Here is a 25,304-nt window from a genome sequence, read left to right on the forward strand (position 1 = left end):
TTGAACCAGGGATTTGCACAGTCGGGCGATTTTTGTGAGCAGACAATCCGTGGAATAAACTGATAACCTATCTGTACCGTTTAGACGTGCGTAATGATCAGCGCTTTCATTACCGGTAATGCCCACATGGCTAGGGATCCACAATACAGATATATTGGAGCCTAAGCTAGTTGCCCTATGTCGCAAATCCAGATAGTGTGACAATAAGGGTTTTGTTGCGTGTACTTATAATTTCCAACCGCGCCTGGGCGGATATCTTAGCAAACAAGTCAGCAGTCAAAACCAATAAATGGTATAACTCTCGCCTAAAGATATTGGCACCAACCATATCAACTCTACCTGAGTAGCCTCCTGCATCCCAAGGACCTCGGTACCTGCAGGTGGGGACCTGCTAACTAACAAAACCTCTTCAGTTATGAATGTATTAAAGCTCAAACCTTGGTAAGAAGATAGTATTTGTATTATTATTTCACTTTAATTAAATTTCAGAACAGAGTTGGATTCTCTGGAATAGCGATCGGGGTTTTCTCTGCCGTGCTCTTTTACTCGTGAATTCCAGGCAGAGTACGGCACTCCTTTAATTTCATTTAATAAAATAACTATGGATATTTACAAATTTAGTCTTTGATTTCCATAACCTATCCTCCTCAAATTTTCCAAAATATTGCTTCTGTCGAGCGCATCCAAGGTAATCACAATAAATGTGTTTTTTATACAGTTGGCCAAAATACTAATAATACCGTATGATTGAAAAAAAATGGCGTCTAGTTGGCTTGGAAATGACTATCGATGACATTTCCCATATAATTTTACATATAAAATGACAGCGATCTTCATTTCATAGCCATCGCTGACGCCGTTTTTATTCGATCATACACTGAAAAAAAGGACCTCTCAGTCGAAATGAATATGACTTTGACCCCAAAGATTGGCGCTTTTGAATGGGGCTGAGAAGGACGTTTCTTTACCCAAAGCATTAACTATCTTTTCATAAGCTTTAAAAAATTACTTTAGAGAATAGAAGAATCTATCTGTGCAAAGTATTTCACTCTTGACCCAAAATGAATATGCAAAGAAGTTCTTGCTACAAGAACAATAGTCTCTTTGATTCATGCAAAAATTCTTGATTGAAAAGGGACCCGTTTCTTGATTAAAGAGACTCTTTTCTTAAACCAATAGTGAATACTATTGACTCAACTAAAATTTATTTTGATCTAAGAGAAGTCTATACATCATATACAAGCATATTACGAGGTATATTATTTTCTGATAAATTTAGGTTTTCCTGGTCTGTATAATAGTAAGTAAAGGGATATTATTTTCCTCGATAGTAGTTATTTCTGCTTCTTCACTCCTTGGTATTTTTTGGGGTGGTTCATCACTCTACAAATTACAAAAAAAATTTACATCACGATTAATCAAAGTAAAGCAAATAAATTATTAGCTTTGGTCACATTTTGAATTTTTTAATACGACGACTTGAAATTCTAAAATTTTTGTAATTATTTGCATAAGAAAATCGATACCTATATTCTTATTCTATCTATAATCAGGCATGCTTTATCTAAACAGGTGCATTAGGTAAATGTCTCTTACCTTCAAATATAGCAAATAAATGCTCTAATTTCCATTTTTTCAGAAACTCCTTTAAAGAATCCATATATCCTAAAATTTGTCTATAAAAAATGACAAATGCATGTTAATAACGATCACTAATTAATTTGTTATACGATATGCGTTTAAAAAGCAAATTATGCAAAATTCCAAGTGGAAAATTCCAAGCAACAAAACCTGTGCGTACTATGATGTGCGACCTATGAAATGCGACGTACCACTGATCGGACTGCCGACTGATTGTATATACCGTCCTTCGTCATCGTCTTTGAGTGCCGTTATTATTTTTCATCAAAAGAGTATTTAGCTATTGGAAAAATGGCCATGTTTCTTGAATGAAGTACTTCTTAGCGTATTTTTCTTATTTTCTTAAAACATTGTAACTTGCACTTGGTTGAATGAAAATAGATTCAAGAGAAATTTTCGAATTTTTCAAGAGAACCGTTTTCTTGAGTTAAGAGAGTTTTTCTTCAGGAAAAATATTTTCTTTTACGCTAAAATAAATTCTCTTGCCACTAAACTTTTTTTTCAAGAACGATGACGACTTTAGTTCAAGTCTATCTTTTTTATCAGAGTACGGTATTACACCTACTATTTATTACCTCTTCAATTTGGTTCAACGAATTTGGGTTGTTATACTACACTAGTAAATTTCTTTCCTAATTTATTGTATTTTTGTTTCAGGATTCTGGTGTCGGGATACCTGTTACGCTGCGTGTAGATCCTCAGGGATTTTACTTGTACTGGGTGGATCAAAATTTGGAAATGGACTTGCTGGACATCGCGCACATCAGAGATACACGCACAGGTCGCTACGCAAAAATACCAAAAGTGAGTACTTACAAATTTAGTAAATGTATTAGTGCGTTAATTTAATTATACAGAGTGTTGTAGCGATACAGAGTGTACAACTAAAATATCTAGATCGGAAATTGTTAACCCATTACTGTTTCATATAATAAGATTTTTCTATTAAAAATACTTATATAATATGACCGTAAATTTTGACAGCGACTTTTTTATTTTAAATCTTTTTAATAAAGATCGCTAGACTTTACATTTAATATATTATCAACATAATATTCAGAACAGTGTAGATTTTATCATTATTTTTATATCATTAAATTATTCCAGTTTACATTTCATTATATTTAGTTATTAGTTTATCTCAGCGTTTTTATTTCTATAATTCTCAGTTTAACTTAGAAGTTTTCCAAAACTAAGTGGCGCCCAAAGTATTATGAAGACGTACCTAAGAAGTATAGTCTGTTCAACGGCAAAATCCTTGACAGTGATAGATGTGTCTGTCATTTTAATTTTAAAGTAGATAGTTTATTTTATTTTAGAAAGAAATAAGTTAGTACAATAATTGGAATGCATAGCATGAAACTAATATTTTAATTTAAAAAAATAAAATTAAAGTTTTATTATTATTATTAGTTTGTTAAACTAATATTTCGCAGAGCTGATAGTGTGGTATATGAAAAACCTATTAGGCAGAAATCTGTCGTTGGAAGTGAAGAAAATGAATTTGCCTTAATTGGCTCTTTTTTTGAAAATCCAGTATATCTACAAGTCATCGTAATATAAACCAAAGAACTTCTTTATTTTTCTTGCTAAAATAATAAATACTTACTTATTATACTATTATACTATTATAACAACGGCCCAGCTACGTCGAAACACCGGTTCCCATTAGAACACCGAAGTTAAGCGACGAAGTTAAGGCGATACTAAAGGATGGACCGGCGATCGGTTCGAAACTCTGTATTGTGCTGTTGTCCAATAAAGGCAAAAGTGTAAAATCTATTGACACACACTGCTCATTCACTCCGGTTCGAGGCCGGATGAGATCGGATATTTCGTGAGTAAGAGTCGATTTAGACACTTGCCAAGGCGGTAGGCCATTGACCATGATATGGACGAGGACGGCGGTTCGGGTTAGCCCTGGCAGCAAAAAGGAGACGTTAACTGAAATCTATACTTTACTTTTACAAATATTAATACATTTATATACCTATAAATTTTCCATTTAATTTTTAACGTTTTTAATGAAGCCATTATTGCAATTTTTCAGGTTATTATTATTTAGCTATCTACCGTTATTAGGTTTGTTAAAATAATTTTACACTGTGTAAATTATATCTCTCCAAAAAAATTCTAATAGGTTTCCCAGGAAGCAAGAAATATTAGAACAACGAGAACAAGAGCAACTTCCAAACAATGGAACCACTAATAAAGTTTCATATGTAGGTAACTTAATATTTAGAGAAAAAGTATAGCCGAGCTTCCTTTTAATTGTAGGTTTCTAAAACATACAGAATGTTTTACTTACAAAAATGATAAACAATTTAATGGGTGCTTGATTCCTTGGTAAAATTAAAAGATACTTTGTTATACAGGGTGAGTCTTAAATAAGCGCCAATATATTTAAGGGTGGTGTATTTCGACCCCAGGAATACGCCCATGTGTTTTTTTTGGTACAAAAAAGATGTTCAAAATCTTTCTCATTCTTTCTCTTATTTTTCTTTAAAATTTTCCTGTAGATTTTAGGAAACTTTTTAGAACTGTGTAGCCTGTTCATCGCAAATTTTCCAACGGTATAATTTCTTAATCTCTGATATTACCATGGTTACGCCTTTACTCTATGATTACGGCACTAAAAGGGATACAAATACCGAAAAAAGCCGGAGGCTCTCAACATTTATATTGGACTTATTTGAAAAAAGGCAAAGAGAAAATATGATTCTTTTATCGAGATCTACCAGTCCTGAAAATATTTGCACTTATTTAAGACTCATCCTGTATAAATGGAAAAAACGAAAAAATCCGGTGGCTCTCAACATTTAAAAAAAATCAATTTCTTTTTTAATTTCAAACTTGAATAACTTGGTTATACCTATTGGACTTATTTGAAAAACGGCAAAGAGAAAATATGATTCTTTTATCAAGATCTACCTGTCCGGAAAATATTTGCACTTATTTAAGACTGAATAAAAATAATAATCCTGTATAAATGCTGGGTCAAAATGTCTCGGTACAAAGATGACAATAGTATATTGTTTTATTAGGAGTAAAAATGACACTTTTTGAGGCGACGCTGTACGTTTATACAGCCGAGGCACAAAAGTAATTTTTACTCCGAATTACGTTTTTCGTCGGTTCCGTGTGGATAGAAAGTTACAATTTATTTAAACACAATTTATTTACACTAAGTAACAAACAATAAAAGACTAAAGAACTATATACAAACTATTTATATAGAAAGAATTTATTCTGAATTTAGCACGACAACTGTACTCGTCTATTTATTTCTGTCCTCCTCAGACCCCAGCCATCGGATTTTATACCCACAGCTAAAGAATTCTCGAATAATCCATAGATCATTAGGTGAATAGAGAAGGTTTCGAATGTTCTCGTATGTACCACTCCATTGCAGTTTAACTCGATTGTTCTCGAACGTTCGAATGAATCATTACGGTGTCTATTCTTTAATGCGATATTAAGGTCATCTGGGGGCGGGACATATAGTTAGTAGTTAGGTTAGGTCGAGTCCACACGGGTCCGCAACAATGCTATTTTTGTCAAACGTCACAAATAATTTTTTAAACAATTTCAAACGTTCCAAATAACAGTGACGCGACGTAGCGAGGAAATCGCGGGCGCGTGCCCCCCCCCCCCAAATATTTTTTGGGTCCCTTGCCCCCAACAATATTTTTTTTTTAATTTTTAATAAAAAAAAGAAATACTATTATAGGTAATTTTTCTGAAAGAAAAGCAATCGCTATATTTCTCACATAAAACCATTGTGAGGCTCCCCAACGTTTAAAGTGTTTGAGAGACCACTAGTGCCAATACGGGTAGCTTTTATACAGTGGAGATACCAGGGAGTGATGAGATGAAAAGAAATTAAAACACACAATTAACTGTAACGTAACACTAGGTTTTTATTTAACTAATTAATTATGTACAAAAGTAATCAAAGAAGGTTCACGTCCTCGAATTGTAACAATAGTGAAATAAAATGTATATTTAGAGAGCCGTAAAGTAAAATTTACAATAACAACCGTGTACCTCTAGAGTTTTGATCGATTATTCCCGATACGTAACTCTCTGACTGATTCTATCACGCGAATTCAAAAGGCGTTCCCGAAATGACGTTTTATTAAATATGACGACGCGAGTTCCTGATCGGCGTCGGATTTAGCGGCGTCCTAATGAACACAGACACGTAGATACCGGAGCAACGCACTCTACTACGACGCGACTCTCTAAATGGCGGCGACGTCGTTACAGGCGTCCCAATGGTCACAGCTAAATATTTATCGGAACGGCGTCCATTTTGACAGCGAAACACGGACCTCGGATTGGCGTCGGAGTTAAAAGCGTCCCGTGACACACTCACGCGAGTCCTGGATCGATCGCGAAGTTAACGGCGTCCTGTGGGATACACAAACGCGAGCCCTGGATCGATCGCGAAGTTAACAGTGCCCCGTGGGATACACAAACGCGAGTCCCAGAGTGACGTAGATGTTAGCGACGCCTCGGCGAGTTGTACGTTGTTCGGATAAGCGCAGCCCGCATACACACCGCCCGGTCAGGACAACCTCGGGATTTCGGCGAGATCCCGTCCAGCGTCACTGATGCAGGATGCCGTCCGGACGACACACCTAGAGAAATACGGGAGCTACAAAACCAGCCTCGGGATTTGGGCGAGATCTTGTTCTAGCTCCATGAATATTCGCGACCCGTGCGTTTACTGAACTACCTTAACCGTTAGCTGTCTCACTCTCTCCTTTTTAACAAAAGAAATCGTTCCTCGCGTCCACGTGATCCGATCAAATATCCCCCAGCCTCCGTAGAGGTGCATAGTTGAATCTACCTAATCGCATTTAAGTTTTGCTATGTCTTTGCGTTCGCGCGATTCGTTCAAATAGCCTCCAGCCTCCGTAGAGGTGCATAGTTGCGTCTATCTGAGCGAATATACATATCTCTGTCTCCCTTATCCCTGTAACGCGTTAAGGCAGTAAAGTAAACGTCATTAACAATAAAAAGAATATGACCTACTCTCGATCACTTTGGCGGTGGGTGCTTACCTTGTACAGTGCGGCGACAATCGGCGGCTGGCAGCAGGTCACTTGGCAGGGCACTCCGGATTCGAACCTCACTGTTTCGCGTGCGACCACAAACTAACTACCTGGAGCTGCTACAGCCAAGGTACTCGACTGATGCTCCCCTCCACTCGGCCTGCACTAGCAGAGTAGGGCGAGCAGCGCAAACGGTTCGGTTTTTCGCATTAAACTATAGCGACCAAAACCGATCAAAACTCTCTTACAAAATAGCAATTAAATATTTAACTTATTTAATTCAACAATATGAACACTAATGAAGTTCATTACAATAATGAGTTAACAATAAAATGCATTGACTGTCATTATTAAAAGAGAATGAAGCCTCTATTATTCTAGTATAATATTAACACAATATACAGGGTGTCCTAGAAATTTTATGAACTTCATTACATAGATACATAGGTAAAAAAATGACGATACATATATTCAGCATCGTTGCTTCCTGGTCTGCATCGGAATAGTTGCAAAGTACAGATTAACTTAAAATTTTAACGTTACTTTCTTTCTACAAATTGGAAAATCTGTTAATTGTTATATTATAGTTTATAAAATCCATTAATTCGAAAAAATCGTTTGATACGAGGAGATTTAGATTTTTTTGCTCATTAAAATATAGTTTTGATCGTTTTATTCTTTTACTACTTAATCGTGCTGTAATTTTTCACTCAGTTGCAAGAATTCAGTTGATCGAATTTCTAAGGTTCGAGTTCGAGACACTTTCAAATGGTTTTTCAGACTGTCGAAACTACACATCTGAGCGATTTAAAATAGTACTTTCTAAAGATATTAAAAATTATTATTCCTCGTACATTCCTGATGTTGTTTTAATACATTTATTTTCATCGACTTCTGTTTTCCTATTTGATGCTAAGATAATATTTGTCAATGCTTTCTGTACATCGACGTACCTAGATCTTCGATCGTAGGGTTTAAACTTTTTAATGTTCTTGATCTAGTTTTTGAACATCTCTTTGCAATTGTCTCTCTTGTACTCATACTCTGAGCAAATATACATTAATTTGTTCCACAAAATCAAAAAACTTGCTGATTTCAGAGACACTTCCTACACTGCCATTTGCGACTAAATTGAGATTTTGAGCAGCGCAAATGTGTTATGTGGTAAGAAGTAAGGAAATGAACAAAAATAAAGTTTCATAATACAATTATTATTGTTAAAGAGTTAGAATAACGAGAAAATAAACATATTATATGTGTACTATGTATGGTTGTAGTTTGTATTTTACAGTACCTACACAAATCGGTTCAATATGTAAGGCATGGAAGCAAGTAAGGAAGGCAAGCATCGAACACGTTTGAACACCAAAATATTTAAAAGTCATACCATGTATGTAACTATACAGGGTGTCCCAGAAATAAGTGCAAATATTTTAACTGGTAGTATAGTTCAACCCCAGAAACACGCCTATGAGGTTTTTTTGGCGAAAACAAATGTTGAAAATTTAAAATTTTTCTTGACATTTTCCGGGAAATTTGAAAAATCTTTTTAGTGCCACTTGTTTATTCACCTGAGATTTCTCTACTGTGTATCTAAACCTTGCAGTGTTGCAACCTCCTATGTTATCCACATTCTACATAGTTCTACATTTATAAATTCATAGACAAATTTCTACTCAAAAATTAGGAATCTTAAATTTAATCTTGTATCAGTGCTCATTATTAATAATTATTATAGAAAAAAAACACATTAATTATTTTTAGTACTTACCCTTTCAATGAAAACTTAACAAAAACCACCGAAAATTAACTAAAACATTATGTTTATGACGTTTACGAAAATGATTCATCATATTATTCACAACCAGGTCACAAAAAAGAAATTCCTAAAATGTTTATCGTAATTTAGAATTCAATATATCGAAAACAGCCCAACTAATAATCGATTAATTTCCGTTTTGTTTTATTTGAACCACTGATTTACAAAACACCTTGAAAAGCGCACATTACTTTGAATACCGTCTCTTATCGCCACTTTACGAACTACTTTCAATCTAAGAAAATACATGTTTCACTCAACAGTTTTAAATACGTATTTTGTTTTTTCGCTATTTTTTCGATGTATTTCGACAGCCCATCCGTCGCTCGTCGGCCAAGAGTGCCACGTGTGAACTGGTCCTTTGAGCCGCGCCGTCGTGGTGGGCTTGCATCAGACGACGATGTTAAGCAACGTTGCCGTAGTTACAACAATTTCAAATTCAAGACATTCGAAGCAATCAAATTCGTATTAAATTTTAAAAATAAAACAGAGAAACATGAAAGGAAACAAACAAAACAAAAATTAATTGATTATTCTTCGGGCTGTTTTCGATATATTGAATTCTGAATTACGATAAACATTTTAGACATTTCTTTTTTGTGACCTTATCAATAATCAATTCATTTGTGTTTTGTTTGTTTTCTTTCATGCTTTTCTGTTTTATTTTTAAAATTTAATAAGAATTTGATAGCTTCAAGTGTCTTGAATTTGAAATTGTTGAAACTACGGCAACCTCGCATGACGCAAGCTCGACACGCCGGCGCGACAAAGGAGCAGTGAGCAGTTACCAACCAGTGATGCGCAACTGTCTTGGCCGACGGTTGGGCTGTCGACGGAATTGTCGAAATACATCGAAAAAATAACGAAAAAACAAAATACGTATTTAAAATTGTTGAGTGAAACATGTATTTTCTTAGATTGAAAGTAGTTCGTAAAGTATATATTCAGAAAGGTATAAGGTATTCAAAGTAATGTGTAATGTGTGCTTTTCAGGTGTTTTGTAAATCAGTAGTTCAAATTGTGACGAAGCCTTATATTGGGTAAGTTTTTTAATTTAACTTTTTTAACTTTTAAACATTTAACTTTTAATTTATTTTATGTAATAATATCACAATCTTAAAAATGTAATGCATCTCTGCATTACATTTGGCAAACTCCTCAGGTGTTGTGATTTTATGACTTACTTTTAACATATACTTTCTTGTCCATATGGCAACACAGTGCGTCGAATTAACTGAAATCCGGGCTTGATCCGGGTAATTGGATGTAGTTGGCGATATCTGCCGGCGGTTCTCAAAATGTTGCGATAATTTTTTTAAATTTTCAAAGTTAAATAATGACTCGGTTACTTTCAATTTATTTTAAAAATGGTAAAGAGAAAATATATTTATTTTGACCAGATCTACCACCCCTTAAAATATCTGCACTAATTTCTGGGACACCCTGTATATCGACTACCATATATGTAACTATGTCAGTTTAGTAATATGTTTTCGTACTTTTGTGCTTAGGCGTAAAAGTGCTTTACTTTTAGGCCTAGGCGTTAAAATGACTTTTTTATATTGTCAATCATGTCACAATAATTAATACTTTTGTGACCTTTAAAAAAAAGTCATTTTTACTACATCACAAGCAAATAAAAATTAATATATAGCCAAGAGTCACAATTCAGTCAAAATTCAGGATTTCTCTGGAGATTTTTTTACTGGCAAGCTGTGTTTGTTGAGTCACTGTTTTAGTTTCGCATATTATTAAAATTATTCATTCAATACCTTGTTTATGAACCGTAGATTAAATTAAAATTTTAAATTTAATTGGATGGAGTTCTCTAACGAAGATATAGCAGAATTTGTTATTTTCATGTTTATTTTACAGAAAAGCGTACAAGCCTGGGTGGAAACAAAGATTTAAATTAACTTAACGAGTAATCTACATAATATCGTTCACTGAAAGAATTGAGTTAGAAATACCTATTATTTATTTTTATTTTTTAATTTTTTTTTTTTTTTTTTTTTCACTGCTCAGAACAGGTTTAAAGCTGCCTTATCGGTCCATGGGGACAAGATAAGGTGCTATTGTTAATCACCTAGAAAGGAACGAACAATGTTAGCAGCATCAAGCAGCACAGATTTCTGCATTAGGCGGTAAGTATTTTCAGGTATTCCAATTACTTTTAATTGTTCTTTCAGGTTGACCGGGATAATTCCAATGGTCGAGACAATCAACGGGACTACCTGGACCGATTCCATTTGCCATATATTTTTTATTTCTATTCTCAAATCTTGATACTTTGTTATTTTTTCTGTAAACTTGCTTTGTATATTGTTGTTGTTAGGAATAGAAATATCAATTAGTAAAACTGGTTTTTTAATTTTATTTATAAGCGTGATGTCCGGTCTGTTACTTCTAACGGTTTTATTTGTTAAGATTGTTTTATCCCGGTATATTTTGAAACTATTATTTTCGACTACTGGTGGTGGATGATATTTGTAGTAGGGCTCTTGGATTTCTCGGTCAATGTTGAATTGTTTGAGGATCTCCAAGTAGATGATTGATGCGACTCTGTTGTGTCTTTCCAGATACTTTGTACTCGCAAGATTACTGCACCCTGATAAAATGTGTTCTATGTTTTCACTTCCAGAATCACATCTAGGGCACTTGTCTGATATATTCTCCTTTAGGATGAGTTTCCGGTAGTTGCGTGTTGGAATAACTTGGTCTTGCATAGCCACTATGAATCCCTCGGTTTCTGAGTAGAGATAACCCGATGTTAACCAGTGCAATGATTCCACCTTTTCAATGTGATGTTGATCTAGCTCATTTAGGTACCGTCCGTGTAACTCCTTGGCTCCCCAAGTAGCTATTTTATTAGTGATTGATGTAGGAGTTGGAAAAGCACCATATTGTTTCTACTGAGGTTCAAGGGGGTGTATTTGACATCAGCTGAAGACACCGTGACGTAAAGGTTGCTGTTCTTGGTATAAAAGTATTCTCTGAGGCTCTTTATTTGCTCCCGACAGACATTAACAACATCCAGTAAACCTCTACCTCCAAGATTTCGAGGGAGGGTCACCCGTTCCGTAGCGCTTCTTGGGTGGTGATTTCTAAATTGGTTAAGGTTGTTCGTACCAGGCGATTTAGGGATTCCAAGTCTGTATGGGTCCATTTGACTATTCCAAAAGAATATGTAAGAACCGGTAGGGCATAAGTGTTTATTGCTTTAAAGAGGTTCTTAGAATTCAAACCTGTCTTTAGAAGGGAGGTAAGTCGCAGTCGGAAGGCGGTCGATAGGCGGTTTTTAATAATTCCATGTTCTATTTTGTGTGTTTGTAGCATTCCAAGATATTTATACGGCTCAGTCGACATTGCGGAGATAATAGTTTTCTCATCTAGATTCAATTCTGGTGTTTCGCATAGTTTTCCTCTTATGATTGAAACAGTCTGACATTTGCTCGTACCAAAGGTCATTCCAATATCTGCGCTGATTTTATGAACGGTACGCAGAAGGTTTTCAAGTTGGTTTTTTGTTGCAGCATATATCTTCAAGTCATCCATGTATAGTAGGTGTGTAATGAGATGACGTCTGTTTCTCGTTCGTAGTGAGAATCCATAACCTGTTTCATTGATTATCCGCGATAGTGGATTTAAGGCCAGAAAAAACCAAAGGGCGCTAAAAGAATCCCCTTGGAATATCCCTCTACGAATTGGAATTTTTGGCGATGTTATGTCAAAGGGAGCAGACCTGAGGTTGAGGGAGGTCGTCCATGAAGGCATGGTCTCCTTAAAAAATCGGCAGATTTTGGGGTCAACATTGTAGATTTCTAGAACTTGCAACAGCCAGCTGTGTGGTATGGAGTCGAACGCTTTCTGATAGTCAATATAGCCCATGAAGAGATTTCTTTTGTTGTCTGGCTTGCTCCAAAACCACCGAGTCCATTACAAGCTGTTCCTTAGAGCCCATTGCCCTGCTTTTGCAACCTTTTTGCTCTTCATGTAGGATGTTATTGGTGACCAGGTAGGTATATATTTTACTGCTAATGCAGCTTGAAAATATCCTATAAATTGATGGAAGGCAGGTGATGGGTCGATATTGGGAAGGATTATCTGGGTTTTTTGTTTTTGGTAGAAGGTGAGTAATTCCCTCCGTTAGAAAGACGGGCATTTTATTGGGGTCAATCAAAGTTTCAGTAAATTCTCTCGCTAGGTGGTTGTAAGTAGCGGAAAATTTCTTGAGCCAAAAGTTGTGAATTCCGTCATGCCCTGGACTTCTCCAATTAGGTAATTTTTTTATTGCACTTTCAACGTCGCGCAAGGTAATTATTGTGTCTTCCATTCTTACGTTCTGATGTTTTTCACGCTCCTGGTTTATCCATGCGGCATTTATTTGATGCTCTCCTTGAGACGACCAGATGTTGTTCCAGTATTGATTTAGTTGGTTTGAGTCTATGGCATTTGGATGTTGGGGGTTTTCTTTATTTGCCTTATTTCCAAGGTTGCGGTAGAAGCACCTCTCGTTTTGGGTGAATTGGGCGTTGTGCATCCGTCGTAGGTGGCTTCGTTTGTACCGTTTGAGTTTGTCTGTATGTACTGCTAGCTGTTGTTTTAATGAATTTAGAGTATCGATAACAAAGTCTTTCTGGGTTTGGCCGCTTAGTTGACGGAATCTAGTCGTTATGTCTTCTGATATCTTCTTTAAAAGGGTTTCACTATCGTTTCCTTTAGAAAGTTGTTGCATGCGACCTATGTCTCTACGTAATCTGCTGATTTTGTCAGACATTCTTTTTTCCCAGGGTGGTATAGGTTTCTTATTTTCCTTAGGACGTTGGGCTACATCTTGACCATTTTGTGTAAGACAAGTTAGGGCCGCACAGTATATATGTACATGTATTTCTTCTAAATTGAAACTGGTTTTCAGTTTATCACATAGGATAGCGTTAACTCTCTCGATGATTGTTGTTGTTTGTGCTGTGTATTTTATTTTCGGAAGTGATGGTCTGAGGTTGGGATTGGAGCCATAAAACTTAATTAGGTTTGATTCGTATAGATAATCCAATTGGGTTTGTTCGGTAGGTAGTGTAATCTCTGTCGGTAGTGCAGTCTCTGTCTCAGCTTCACGTATGCTTTCGCTCTGCGGTGGTTGTGGCGGTATGTCAATAGTTGTTTCTGGGTTGATTTCTAGTCTTATTTGTTCCTTGATTCTGGCCAGTGTCTCTTGAGAAAGAAGATTCCTACTTACTATGGTCCTGCGTTGATCTGCGATGCGTTGCTCACTTAAGTGTTTAAGGTTTGGGAAAACCTTTATAAATTGTGCATACAATTTGCCACGGTACATTGTAAAGTCCGTCTCCAGGTTAGTAACTTTATAGTACAGTCGCATGATTTCACTGTTTTCGGCGTTGGTCCATTTCTTGCGACGTACCGTTGGGTTCGTACCATCTTCGGTGGGAACAGGTGTGTCCGGTTCAGCACTTGAAGATGGAGGATGTCCTATTTCTTGCGTTTGGGTGAGTGTAGATCTCGGGGCAGCATCACCCGCCATGCTGACACCCTCGACAGGCTGCGGATTTGGACGATTCCGAAGGGGACCAGCCCGCTGTCCCCCCTCGCCCTGAGAATATCGTTTATTTCTTGTATTCACCATGTTTACCACAGGTTTGGTTGCATTTTATACCTAACTGCCAGGTTGGGGAAGGTTGACAGGATAAGGGTAAGTGGAATTTTAGGAGAGCGTGGAAAGATAGGAGGTTAGGATAGGTCAGCGGACAGCTGGCGATACTGGCAGTACCGTTTCCGCATACGATAGCGGTAGGTATACTGCTGGCTACGGTACCCTTGCCGGCCAGACTTATTTAATTTTTTAATTACTTTGACTGACTTTATTTGATTTTTTAATTATTATTATTATTATTATTACGTATAATATTATATATACTATTAACTAGCGTGTACCAGCGACTTCGTTCGCGTCGAATTAATCATTTGTAATGGTGATGATAAAGCAAAGCAAGAATTGCCATTAACATACAAACTGGATAAAATTTTCTCACATTTATGTCAGCATGAGAAAAAACAATATGGCGATATTATTATATAACTTGGTAATATTTGAGGGGTAGTTTCATCTCGTTGGAATTTGACTTTCGAAACATCCGTTTGCCAAAAATAAGCTTTTTACGTCAAGCAGTTTAAGCAGAATCGTGGTTAAGACCCAACTTTTTGGAACACCCTGTATGATTTTTTAAAAAATTTCAAAATATGTAAAAAAACCAAATAAATTATGCTTATCCAAGCGTTTTCCCGAAAGACTAACCGTTTTTTAAATGATAAATATTGTAATATTTGAGGGGCGTTTTCACCCTCGAATTTGAGATTCGAGAAAGCCCTCCTTATCGAACCTCTACACCCCACAGTCAGTCCGTTTACCAAAAATCAGCTTTAAACGTCGAGCAGTTTAAGCAGAATCGCCAAAATTATAATGACTGCTAATAATTAATTAATAGTAAAAGTCGACAAATTTCTTTAATATACGACATTCACTGGCCCAATGTGTTATTGTTTGCATTTCCCAGTGATTGTTAGCATTTACTGGATTTCCGACTTTCATTGTAACATACAGAAATAGAAAATAAACCCGTAACAACTTCATTTTATCATGTTAACCTCTTGATCCTCTTGAGACGACTTACAGACTTACACAACAATTGCTTGTGAATCCTGTTTTGAAATATAGTAGTTCTTTAAAAGGCCTAACCCTGTGGACCTCCTTTTATTACAATATATTATATTTCACAAAAAAAAACGGACACATAAAGGCGCCATAAAAAATAAAAGTTGCAGTAATATAAATAATATTTTCTAAATGAATAAAAACATTCTTTTTACAGAACTTATAATTATTTCTACATCTAAAATCGAATTTACCGAAGAGCTCGAAGAATGGACTATATAAAATAACCCATTTGTGAAAAGTCCAGTAACAAAATAAAATAAATGATGTTCGAATAAAACGTACTATAATATACCCAGCACGTTATTTTCACACTTTGAACCGTAGGTATTTTGGGAGAATAGTATTTTATAGATATACACAATAAAACTCTAAGTTAGTTTAAACTTTACAGTCGATCGTTTCAAAGGAATAATGTTATTTCGTTTTACCGTGTTGTCATATCTGAAACGCCATCTGCATACAAAATTCAATGCATAGTATACCTACATGCACTTCTAGAAAAGTACCTATTTCAACTGTAACCTACATAAAATAAGCTGGCTTTTGTCCCTCCGAGTTTGATACGCGATTTTAAGGACGATAGCCTCGTCCGATATATTCAAAAAGGATTTAACAGTATTATTTTATACTCTATATTTATTGTATCATGCTTCTATATCACAGACACAGAGTATAGAAAATAAACTCTATATAGGGTGATTCACGGGGATGGCACGTTAGACATTTATGGAGAATGGAGAACCAGTGATAGGGGAGTTTTTTGAAAATTTTGATTTTTAAATAAAAGCACCTGATCCATATCTGTGTATGTAAAATTTATCGCATTCACAGGGTATTTGGTATATTACATTTTTTGTTTGTTGTTCTGTATTCATTGGTTTAGTATGTGATAAAATGGATCTAAGTGTATTTTGTGTTTTGAAAGATGTTCGTATTGATAAATTTTTCATTGGTGAAACATCTAGACCCTTAAATGTTAGAATTAAAGAACATAGAGATTATTTAAGAAAGGGAGATTTTCACAAATCTAAGATTTATCAGCATTCGTGGGATACAAGGCACAGAATAATTTTTAATAGCGCCAAAATTATAATGAAAGAAGCGATTGCCTAAAAGAAAAATAAAAGAGGCTTTTTTAATTCAATCTAATAAAAATACATGTATTGGTCATGCATCTGTAGATGTTAGTAATGTATGGCAATCGCTTCTTTGATTTTAAAGAACATAACATAAATAAACATAACAGACGTAAAATTTAAAAATAACCATACAGAAAGTTTGGGCTTTTTGGTTTTACCTTATTAAGTAATTGTTATCAGGTAGTAATTGTGTTAATTTTTGAAGTTTAACTTGGGGGATATAATGTCATTTTAACAGAACGTCAACGGTTTTTTGTAGACGTATCTGTTTTAAAAAAGTAAAGTGTTCTCGAATAGTTGAATTTAAATATTTTAAACAGTTTTTTTTTATTCTTTGTATTTTTTTGCTTCCGACGACGGAAAACTTTCCGAAACGTTAAGCATTTTTTCTTTGTTAGGCAAATTTCTATAACTGTAAACATAACTTCTGACAAGAAGTGTCCGTTTAGGTTTAACGCAGAAGTGTTTACAAAAAATAACTATTTTATTTTGTAGATTTTCTTGCAGTGCAATGGCGAAATACCCGTAAAGGATTTTTTTGAACAAACGCGGATATTTCATCGCAAGATATTTTCGTCAAACTATTACAGATATTACACATTTTACTACTGCAACACTGTCGCTTTCAGATCCACACCGCCTTCGATATGCCTTCGCTGGCCGAATTAGAGAAAATAAGTGTTTTATGCATTGACCGCAAAGCGATTGGTGTCTCCATCGTACACAGCACTTGAGACGTAAGGGGAAATCAAATCAGCTTTGTCACGAATTCGCTCATTAGGTTGCTTATATCTTCCCAATTCTTTCAATCAATTATTATATTATTAAATGCAAAACGTATAAAAAAAACAAAAGAAGTTTTTTAATTAGCCACAAAACCCAATTTAGCCTAGCCACAAAACCCAAGAAATAACAAATAAAACTTATATTATTTTTTGTATTTTTTAGGCATTGTTAATAATCCTAAACTCTTAAGTATTATTGAAAATACTAATTTATTCCACTAATTTGGAGCTCCTAAATGAATCTTTAGTTTAAATAAAATTATGATTGGTCCTATGAAAATAACGTTTTTTGTTGTATACGACCGCCTGTAAGATTTAAACTAACTTACCTATTGAATTGCATCTTAAAATATATATTTGAAGTGTGAAAATGATGTGGAATGCTTTATTCGGCAATTCTCTATATGTATACGTTTATTTAGTTTATACCGTGACTAGAATTTCATGAATGGGTGATTTTATATATTCCATTATTTGACCTTTGTCGAATTCGATACTTATTTTTGAATGAGATACTTATTTTGATACATATGTGTGTTTCTTTGTGCAAATAATATATTGTAATAAAAGGAAGTCCGAGAAAGAAGCTTTTTAAAGGACTGCTCTATTTTAAAACACTACACAGAGCATTTGTTTTGTAAGTCGTCTCAAGAGCTTGATAAAATGGGATTGTTACAGATTTATTTATTTTTTTCCGTAGCAACTGTTAAATTTCCTTGTATCTATCAAAAATAGTAGATAAAATAGTACTTTAACCACAAGGGTAGATTAAATGATACTAGCGAGGATAGGTTAAAAACTTTATTTCTTCTCGCACGTTTTTCAATTGCTTCCATTTTTGAAAATTTTTGTATTCCTTTTCATAAGTTATTCGGCATTTAAATGGAAGTAGTTTGGATATGGCGTTTGTCGCCTCAGCCTGAATATCTGTTGGTAATTTACTTATTTCGTTTTGAGCCATTTCTGGCTCCAATTCAATCAGTAATCGACACGAAGGAGAATTAAAAAATATTGACTCGAAACTGACAAATAAAGAGACAGCTTTATTTATTTGTCAAATTACGTAGAAACCAACGCCAACCCAGCAAAATATTTTTTCTACTCGTAATAAATTCCTTGAAATAATAATTTCTTAATATTTTTTAAAACGTAACTCATTAACGTAAAACTATTGTTTTATACACGTAAAAATGTTGTTTTATACACTACGATAAAATTGCATTATCGTCTTGTATAAAAAAAATAACTATTATTATAGATAAAAAAATTATTTGTTCTTACGATGAAAATAATAGATTTTTAGCTCGTCAAAAATATTTTCGCTATTTTCAATAATCGTGTTGGAATATGATTATATGATATTTGCTAATATACTGACACTATTGACAAATGGTAAAAAATTAGACATTTACAAATAATTATTTTGATTTATTTAATTTGATTTTTATTAATGAACATTTTAAGTAATCTGAACAAAAGTGATGAAAAATATTGAACTGAATCTTAAATAATACTACTATTATTTATTTGAAATATATTACATTATTATTGCTATTATATAGGGTGGTCCGAACTGTATTCCGGAAACTTCGGCAGCATACTCCTCAGACTAAAATAAGTAAAAAAGTTCTTATAAATGTATGTCCTAAAATGCTTAGTTTCAGAGATACAGGGTGTAGAAGTTTCATTTTTATTTCCATTTTTTCCAAATAATTTAGGAAGTAACGTCAATATTTGGATGAAAATTGGTGTCTAGAAGTTTTTTGACATGAGAAATTTGATTTTTATGTCAATATGACTCCAACTTGTAGAGGGGAGCCTACATATTTTATAATTGGTTTGAAAACTAATAACTTTTCGTCCATACCTGTATAAAACTACTGAGTAAAAAAATATACATTTACGACTTGTTTTACATAAAAAAAGTCTCTTGGTAAAAATCGCTACGAGTAATGGTTCACGAGATATTTGGAATCAAAATTATCAATACCTGTCATCATTGACATAAATTAAATATGTTGACTAAATAGTTATTAGACTGAAATCATAAATTTGAAACATTTTGTGCCAAAAGTTCAACAGAAACTGTTCAGAGATCATTTTTTCGCAGAAAAATTTATGATTAATTTAAAAAAATAAAAATTTATTATTTCAGTCAAATAACTATACTCAACGTGTGCTTATTTTTTGTCAATAATGACATGTATTGACTATTTCCATTTTAAATATCTTGAGAACGGTTGTTCGTAGCGATTTTTACCAAGAGACATTTTTTACGTAGAAAGTCATGGAAATGTATATTTTTTCAGTCAGTAGTTTTATACAGGTACGTACGGACGAAAAGTTATTACTCTTCAAAACAGTTAAAACACATGTAGGTAGCGCCCTCTACAAATAGGAGTCACTTTGACATCAAAATTAAATTTCTCGTGTCACAAAACCCCACAGACACCAATTTTCATCCAAATATTGACGTTATTTCATAAATTATTTGGAAAATATCGAAATAAAAATGAAACTTCTACACCCTGTATCTCCGAAACTAAGCATTTTAGGACATACATTTATACGAACTTTTTTACTTATTTTTATCTGCAGAATATGTTGCCGAAGTTTCCGGAATACAATTCGGACCACCCTGTATACTCAGACATATTAAAATAGGCCCGTTTAAATAATCTACATTAATTCAATTGTTAAAGGGATTTAATATTTATTCCGTTATATCCATCCAATACTGCAAACATGTAAAATTGATCAAAAATGAGATACATCAAACGTTTCTATAGCAACCATTCAAAAACTAAGCTCATTAAAAATATCGTTTTACACATGCTATAGGCTGTTGAAATTTCTGTAATCCCGGACTATGGTTAAACGCATTGCTACGTTTACTTATGGCGATTACTAAGTAATTTTTTATTCGTGTTTTATTTACGTAAATATTTAAAATAATTAATGATGATTTTTAAGCGTTTACTATGTTAAATAAATTCTACCTATAAAAATATAACATTCTTCGATATACCTAATCAAAATGGGGGCAACTTACTAGGTGAGAGACACCCCTGGTTACATATAAGTCATTAAAGTTAAGCGACAAGTGAAACAGTCAGTGAAACGACAAAACACTCAGGTACGAGGTTTGTGTGATGTAAAGCCGGGTCCAGACCAAGCAGACAAAACAGCGACAAGACAGAAATATTCATGTTTTACGACAAGTTGCGAAAAATCCAATAAATTTCTGCGACAATTCATCTAAAAAGTTTTATTAGCTTGAATAATAAATTATAATACAAGTTAGATCTTCTGAACATATCAAAATATTTATTTTTATTTTTATTTTTAGAATTTTTACAAATTATACACTGAAAAAAAGGATCTCTCAGTCGAAATGAATATGACTTTGACCCAAAAGATTGGCGCTTTTCAATAGGGCCAAGAACGACGTTTCTTTACCCAAAGCATTAACTATCTTTTCATAAACTTTAAAAAATTACTTAAGAGAATAGAAGAATCTATCTGTCCAAAGTATTTCACTCTTGACCCAAAATTAATATGCAAAGAAGTTCTTGCTACAAGAACAATAGTCTCTTTGATTCATGCAAAAATTCTTGATTGAAAAGGGACATTTCTTGATTAAAAAGACGCTTTTCTTAAACCAACAGCGAATACCATTGACTCAACTAAAATTTATTTTGATCTAAGAGAAGTCTATACATCATATACAGGCATATTACGAGGTATATTATTTTCTGATAAAATTTAGGTTTTCCTAGTTTGTAGTAAGTAAAGTGATATTATTTTCCTCGATAGTAGGTAGTTATTTTTGCTTCTTCACTCCTTGGTATTTTTTTGGGTGGTTCATCACTCTACAAATTACAAAAAAATGCTACATCACGATTAATCAAAGTAAACCAAATAAATTATTAAAATTATAAGCTTTGGTCACATTTTGTTTTTTTTTAATACGACGACTTGAAATTCTAGAATTTTTGTAATTATTTGCATAAAAAAATCGATAGCTATATTCTTATTCCATCTATAGTCACGCATGCATTATCTATACACACAGGTGCTTTAGGTAAATGTCTCTTACCTTCAGATATAGCAAATAAATGCTCTAATTTCCATTTTTTCAGAAACTCCTTTAAAGAATCCATATATCCTAAAATTTGTCCATAAAAAATAACAAATGCATGTTAATAACGATCACTAATTTGTTATACGATATGCGTTTAAAAAACAAATTATGCAAAATTCCAAGTGGAAAATTCCAAGCAACAAAACCCGTGCATACTATGATGTGCGACCTATGAAATGCGACGTGAGACTGATCGGACTGCCGACTGATTGTATATACCGTCCATCGTCATCGTCTTTGCGTGTCGTTATTATTTTTCATCAAAAGAGTATTTAGCTATTGGAAAAATGGCCATGTTTCTTGAATGAAGTACTTCCTAGCGTATTTTTGTTATTATCTTAAAACAAAGTAACTTTCACTTGGTTGAATGAAAATAGATTCAAGAGAAATTTTCGAATTTTTCAAGAGAACAAGTTTTCTTGAGTTAAGAGAGTCTTCAGGCAAAATATTTTCTTTTACGCTAAAATAAATTCTCTTGCCACTAATTTTTTTTTTCAAGTACGATGACGACTTTAGTTCAAGACACACTTTTAGAATAAGTATACATATAATAAATTTTTCATATACCCCCTATTTAAATCCGTGTATTTCTATATGACGGTTGTTTACGATGTACCATGTAGAAAAATAGTAATTTTTTACATTCAAAAATATGTCATTTTCACAAAAACAAAGTCAAAACAGCCAAAATTGACATCAATGTTGTGACAAGATTTGTATTTGTCATATATTGTGTAAAGGTATTTTTAATAAAAAAATGGATTATGAGTTATGAGAAATAGGCGCATCACTCTTTTTTTACTATATAAATAATATGTAAACTAACTAGATTTTGTGATGCATTTTTTAGCTAGCTAAATATACACATATGGCCAAAATTATTGCATATATCGTTTAAAAATATATGGAAAAAAATTTAAAGAATATTTTTTTATACATAGCTTTGATAATCTATAATAAACATTTTTTTGTTAAAATTGATATGATAAACAATGTTTACCGTTCAGACCCAATATTATTACAAATTCTTGCACATTTCGATTTGTGGTCTCTTGGGTTTCAGAAGAAATTTGACCATTGTTTTGGCCTTAAAATGTCTAGAAACATTATTTCACAGTTTACTAGAGTCAGAATAGTAACAGTCTCAACAGGGCTACCAGCAAGTTACAATAGCTGAAATTGTTGGAGTTAACCAAAGCGATGTTTCGCAAATATTAAAAAAAATCAGGGAGACAAACGAGGTTACAGACCGGCCTGGAAGAGGTATAAAGAAAGTTACTACTGCTGTGCAAGACCGTCAAATATCCCTAATTGCACGATGCAATCCCCTGCTTTCTAGTACTGATGTTAAAAATGAGTTAGCTCGCCTTGAAGGAGTAAATGTTTCAAGAAAGACCATAGCAAGATGACTCCATGACAGAGGATTGCATTTAAGGAGGCCTCTACGTGTTCCGAAGCTTAATTTACAGGACAAAATTACGCGACTACAATGGGATGGGCTGAGGAGATGAGAGCAAATGGACCTAATTGGAATTTTGTCATGTTTAGTGATGAAACAAGAATAGGCCTAGTGTTAGACTCAGACTCACGACGAACTTTGGTCTGGAGAGCATCTGGAAAACGAGCACGCTTGAATGCAGCTCAAACCCGTGTCCCGTTTCAAGGCGGAAAGCATTATGGTATGAGCAGGTATAATGCACGGAGCTCGAACTCCTCTTGTTTTTATTGATGGCACAATGACAGGCGCCCCATATCCTAGAGACGTTTTAGAGCCTATTGTGCGTCCATTTCGAGAGGGGCAGTGGGGGATAAATTTGTTTACATGGACGATAATGCTCCTCCCCATCGCACTTTCGCGGTTCGCGAATTTTATGAGGAAGAGGATATAAGAAAACTGTGGTGGCCACCGATGTCTCCAGATATGAATGTGATCGAGCATGCTTGGGACATGCTAAAACGCCATATTGGCAAAAGGAATGATCCCCCCGTACCTTAAATGAATTGAAAATTGCTGCGTGCGATACATGGGCAGCCATTCCTCAACATCTTCTGGACAACTTAATTGAGAGCATGCCACGTCGCGTCGTCTCACAGTTTGTATTGAGGCTCGAGGAGGCAATACAGACTATTAGTTGTGAGAAATAATTAAAATTGTTTTCAATATTTTCTGTTAAAAATGAAATTTGTTTTTGTTGATTTTCACTCATTATGAAATAAAATTATAATAACAGCTTAGTTGGACTTAGATTTTTAATTTTATATTAGTTAGTCGTGTAGTCGTTGGTAGCAACAATAAACTGAATTGAAGCCTTCGAAATGTGGACCCTACGACGAATGCTTAGAGTGCCCTGGGTCGACCGTGTGAGGAATGAAGACATTCTCAGAGGAGCTGGTCTGGAACAACGTGAACTCTTCGAAATCATCAAAAAGAGGAAAATAGCCTATTTGGGACACATACTACGTGGAGAACGCTATCACTTTCAGCGTCTGATTCTTCAGGGTAAAATAGAGGGGGGCAAAAGGGGAATAGGTCGAAGGAAGCTATACTGGCTGAGAAATATTCGTCATTGGACAGGCATACAGAACTTCCAAGCACTCCAAGTCGCTGCAGTTAACAGAACCATCTGATGAGGAAGAAAAAGATGAACGCCTACGCAGGAATCTACACGGCACCTTAAGAAGAAGAAGTAAGCCAATATGTTCAAAAATATAAAATAGTATTAGAAAAAAAAAATCACATTAGGTCCAAAATAAAATAAAAATATCGTTATATGCAATAATTTAGGCCATGTATGTATACTTGTCACTTGTTTCAAAAGGTACCTTTTTTGCCGATTAATGAGTTTATAAATTGTTTTAGCCAGAACGGATTAATTAAAACAACCTTTATTCACGACGAAACGCCCAAGAAAAATATTTTACAAGCTTAATGACTATTGCCAGTGTTTAACTTTATACAAATTTCGTTTTTTAATTGGTTGAAAATGAGAACGTATAATATTTAGTTTCGTGGATATTTTAGGCACATTTACGAAAAAATATTGTGATTACGTGTGGCATTAAGCAAACCAGAATTACGTATATTTTCCATTTTCCTTCGTGTTGTTGTTTGTTTATCGATTTAATATGGCTTTTTTGAAGGTCGCTTTTAATTCCCAATTTTCATTTTCACGAACACGTCAAGTGGGTCTATGGCGTTTGATTTTCTCGTTAAAAAGTTATGACCCAATTTTCCAATATTTTCATCGTTTTGTATTTACGTACAAAAATATTCGGTATCGAATTCCTCTTGTTGAATTAGTAATCGAATATCTGCAAATTACATCATTAATCACATTATTTACGTAGCTAGATGAATGTAGAATGTAGAATTAGTGAGAGAGGGGTTAATCACTGCGACCTTAAAGATCTATTGTGCCCCCTTTCCTTGAGTTACAACTCATCACACAGTCTATAACCCATCATGCATTTTCCTGTTGTAGGGGGGACAGGGTATTTCCCATCCTTTTTTAACAACAGATAATTTTTCTCCGAGGGTATACACCCTTCCATGGTTGGAGTTTGGCCTTCCGTGCCCTTCACAGTCGAGGAGCTTGCCTCTGGCTGAGGTACCCGTGAGATGGAGGCTGGAAGATCTCTCTCCATTTTCTCCACTTCTTTAACTTCGTCAATCCTTAGACCTGATATCGGTGTTGTCCTCTATTTATAATAGAGGAAATATCCTCTTTCTCTATTGCCTTCTTGGATTTGAAGTCAATTCCTATTGTGAGGACCTGACCATGACCTATTTCCCTCGAGTTGATGACTTGCCAACTCGATGTCCTTTCATTTGAGTTCTGGGCCTGGATAAGACACAGCAGGTAAGTGGTGTGTTTCCCTTTGCTCCTCGGCAGAAAGCATGCAGAAAGACCGTGATGGTCGTTCTTTTTGGGATTTTTTCTGCCGTCATTGTAACCAGTCCCGACCCTTGCCAATTTTTAAGCTTA

General features: G+C 34.5%; 1 protein-coding gene across 2 annotated transcripts in view; it reads left to right on the forward strand.

The window, feature by feature from the left end:
• LOC115878390 (1-phosphatidylinositol 4,5-bisphosphate phosphodiesterase classes I and II) overlaps window positions 1-25,304 on the forward strand; it is a 333,255-nt gene that overhangs the window by 97,634 nt on the left and 210,317 nt on the right. For both annotated transcript variants that reach the window (XM_030894884.1, XM_030894885.1), the window contains exon 2: window positions 2,299-2,445. In XM_030894884.1, coding sequence (XP_030750744.1) covers window positions 2,299-2,445 — 147 coding nt within the window. The remainder of the gene's footprint in view (window positions 1-2,298; window positions 2,446-25,304) is intronic.

The sequence above is a fragment of the Sitophilus oryzae genome, unplaced genomic scaffold, assembly GCF_002938485.1.
Source record: "Sitophilus oryzae breed Bouriz unplaced genomic scaffold, Soryzae_2.0 scaffold_1508_pilon_pilon, whole genome shotgun sequence".
Classification (NCBI taxonomy): Eukaryota; Metazoa; Arthropoda; class Insecta; order Coleoptera; family Curculionidae; genus Sitophilus; species Sitophilus oryzae.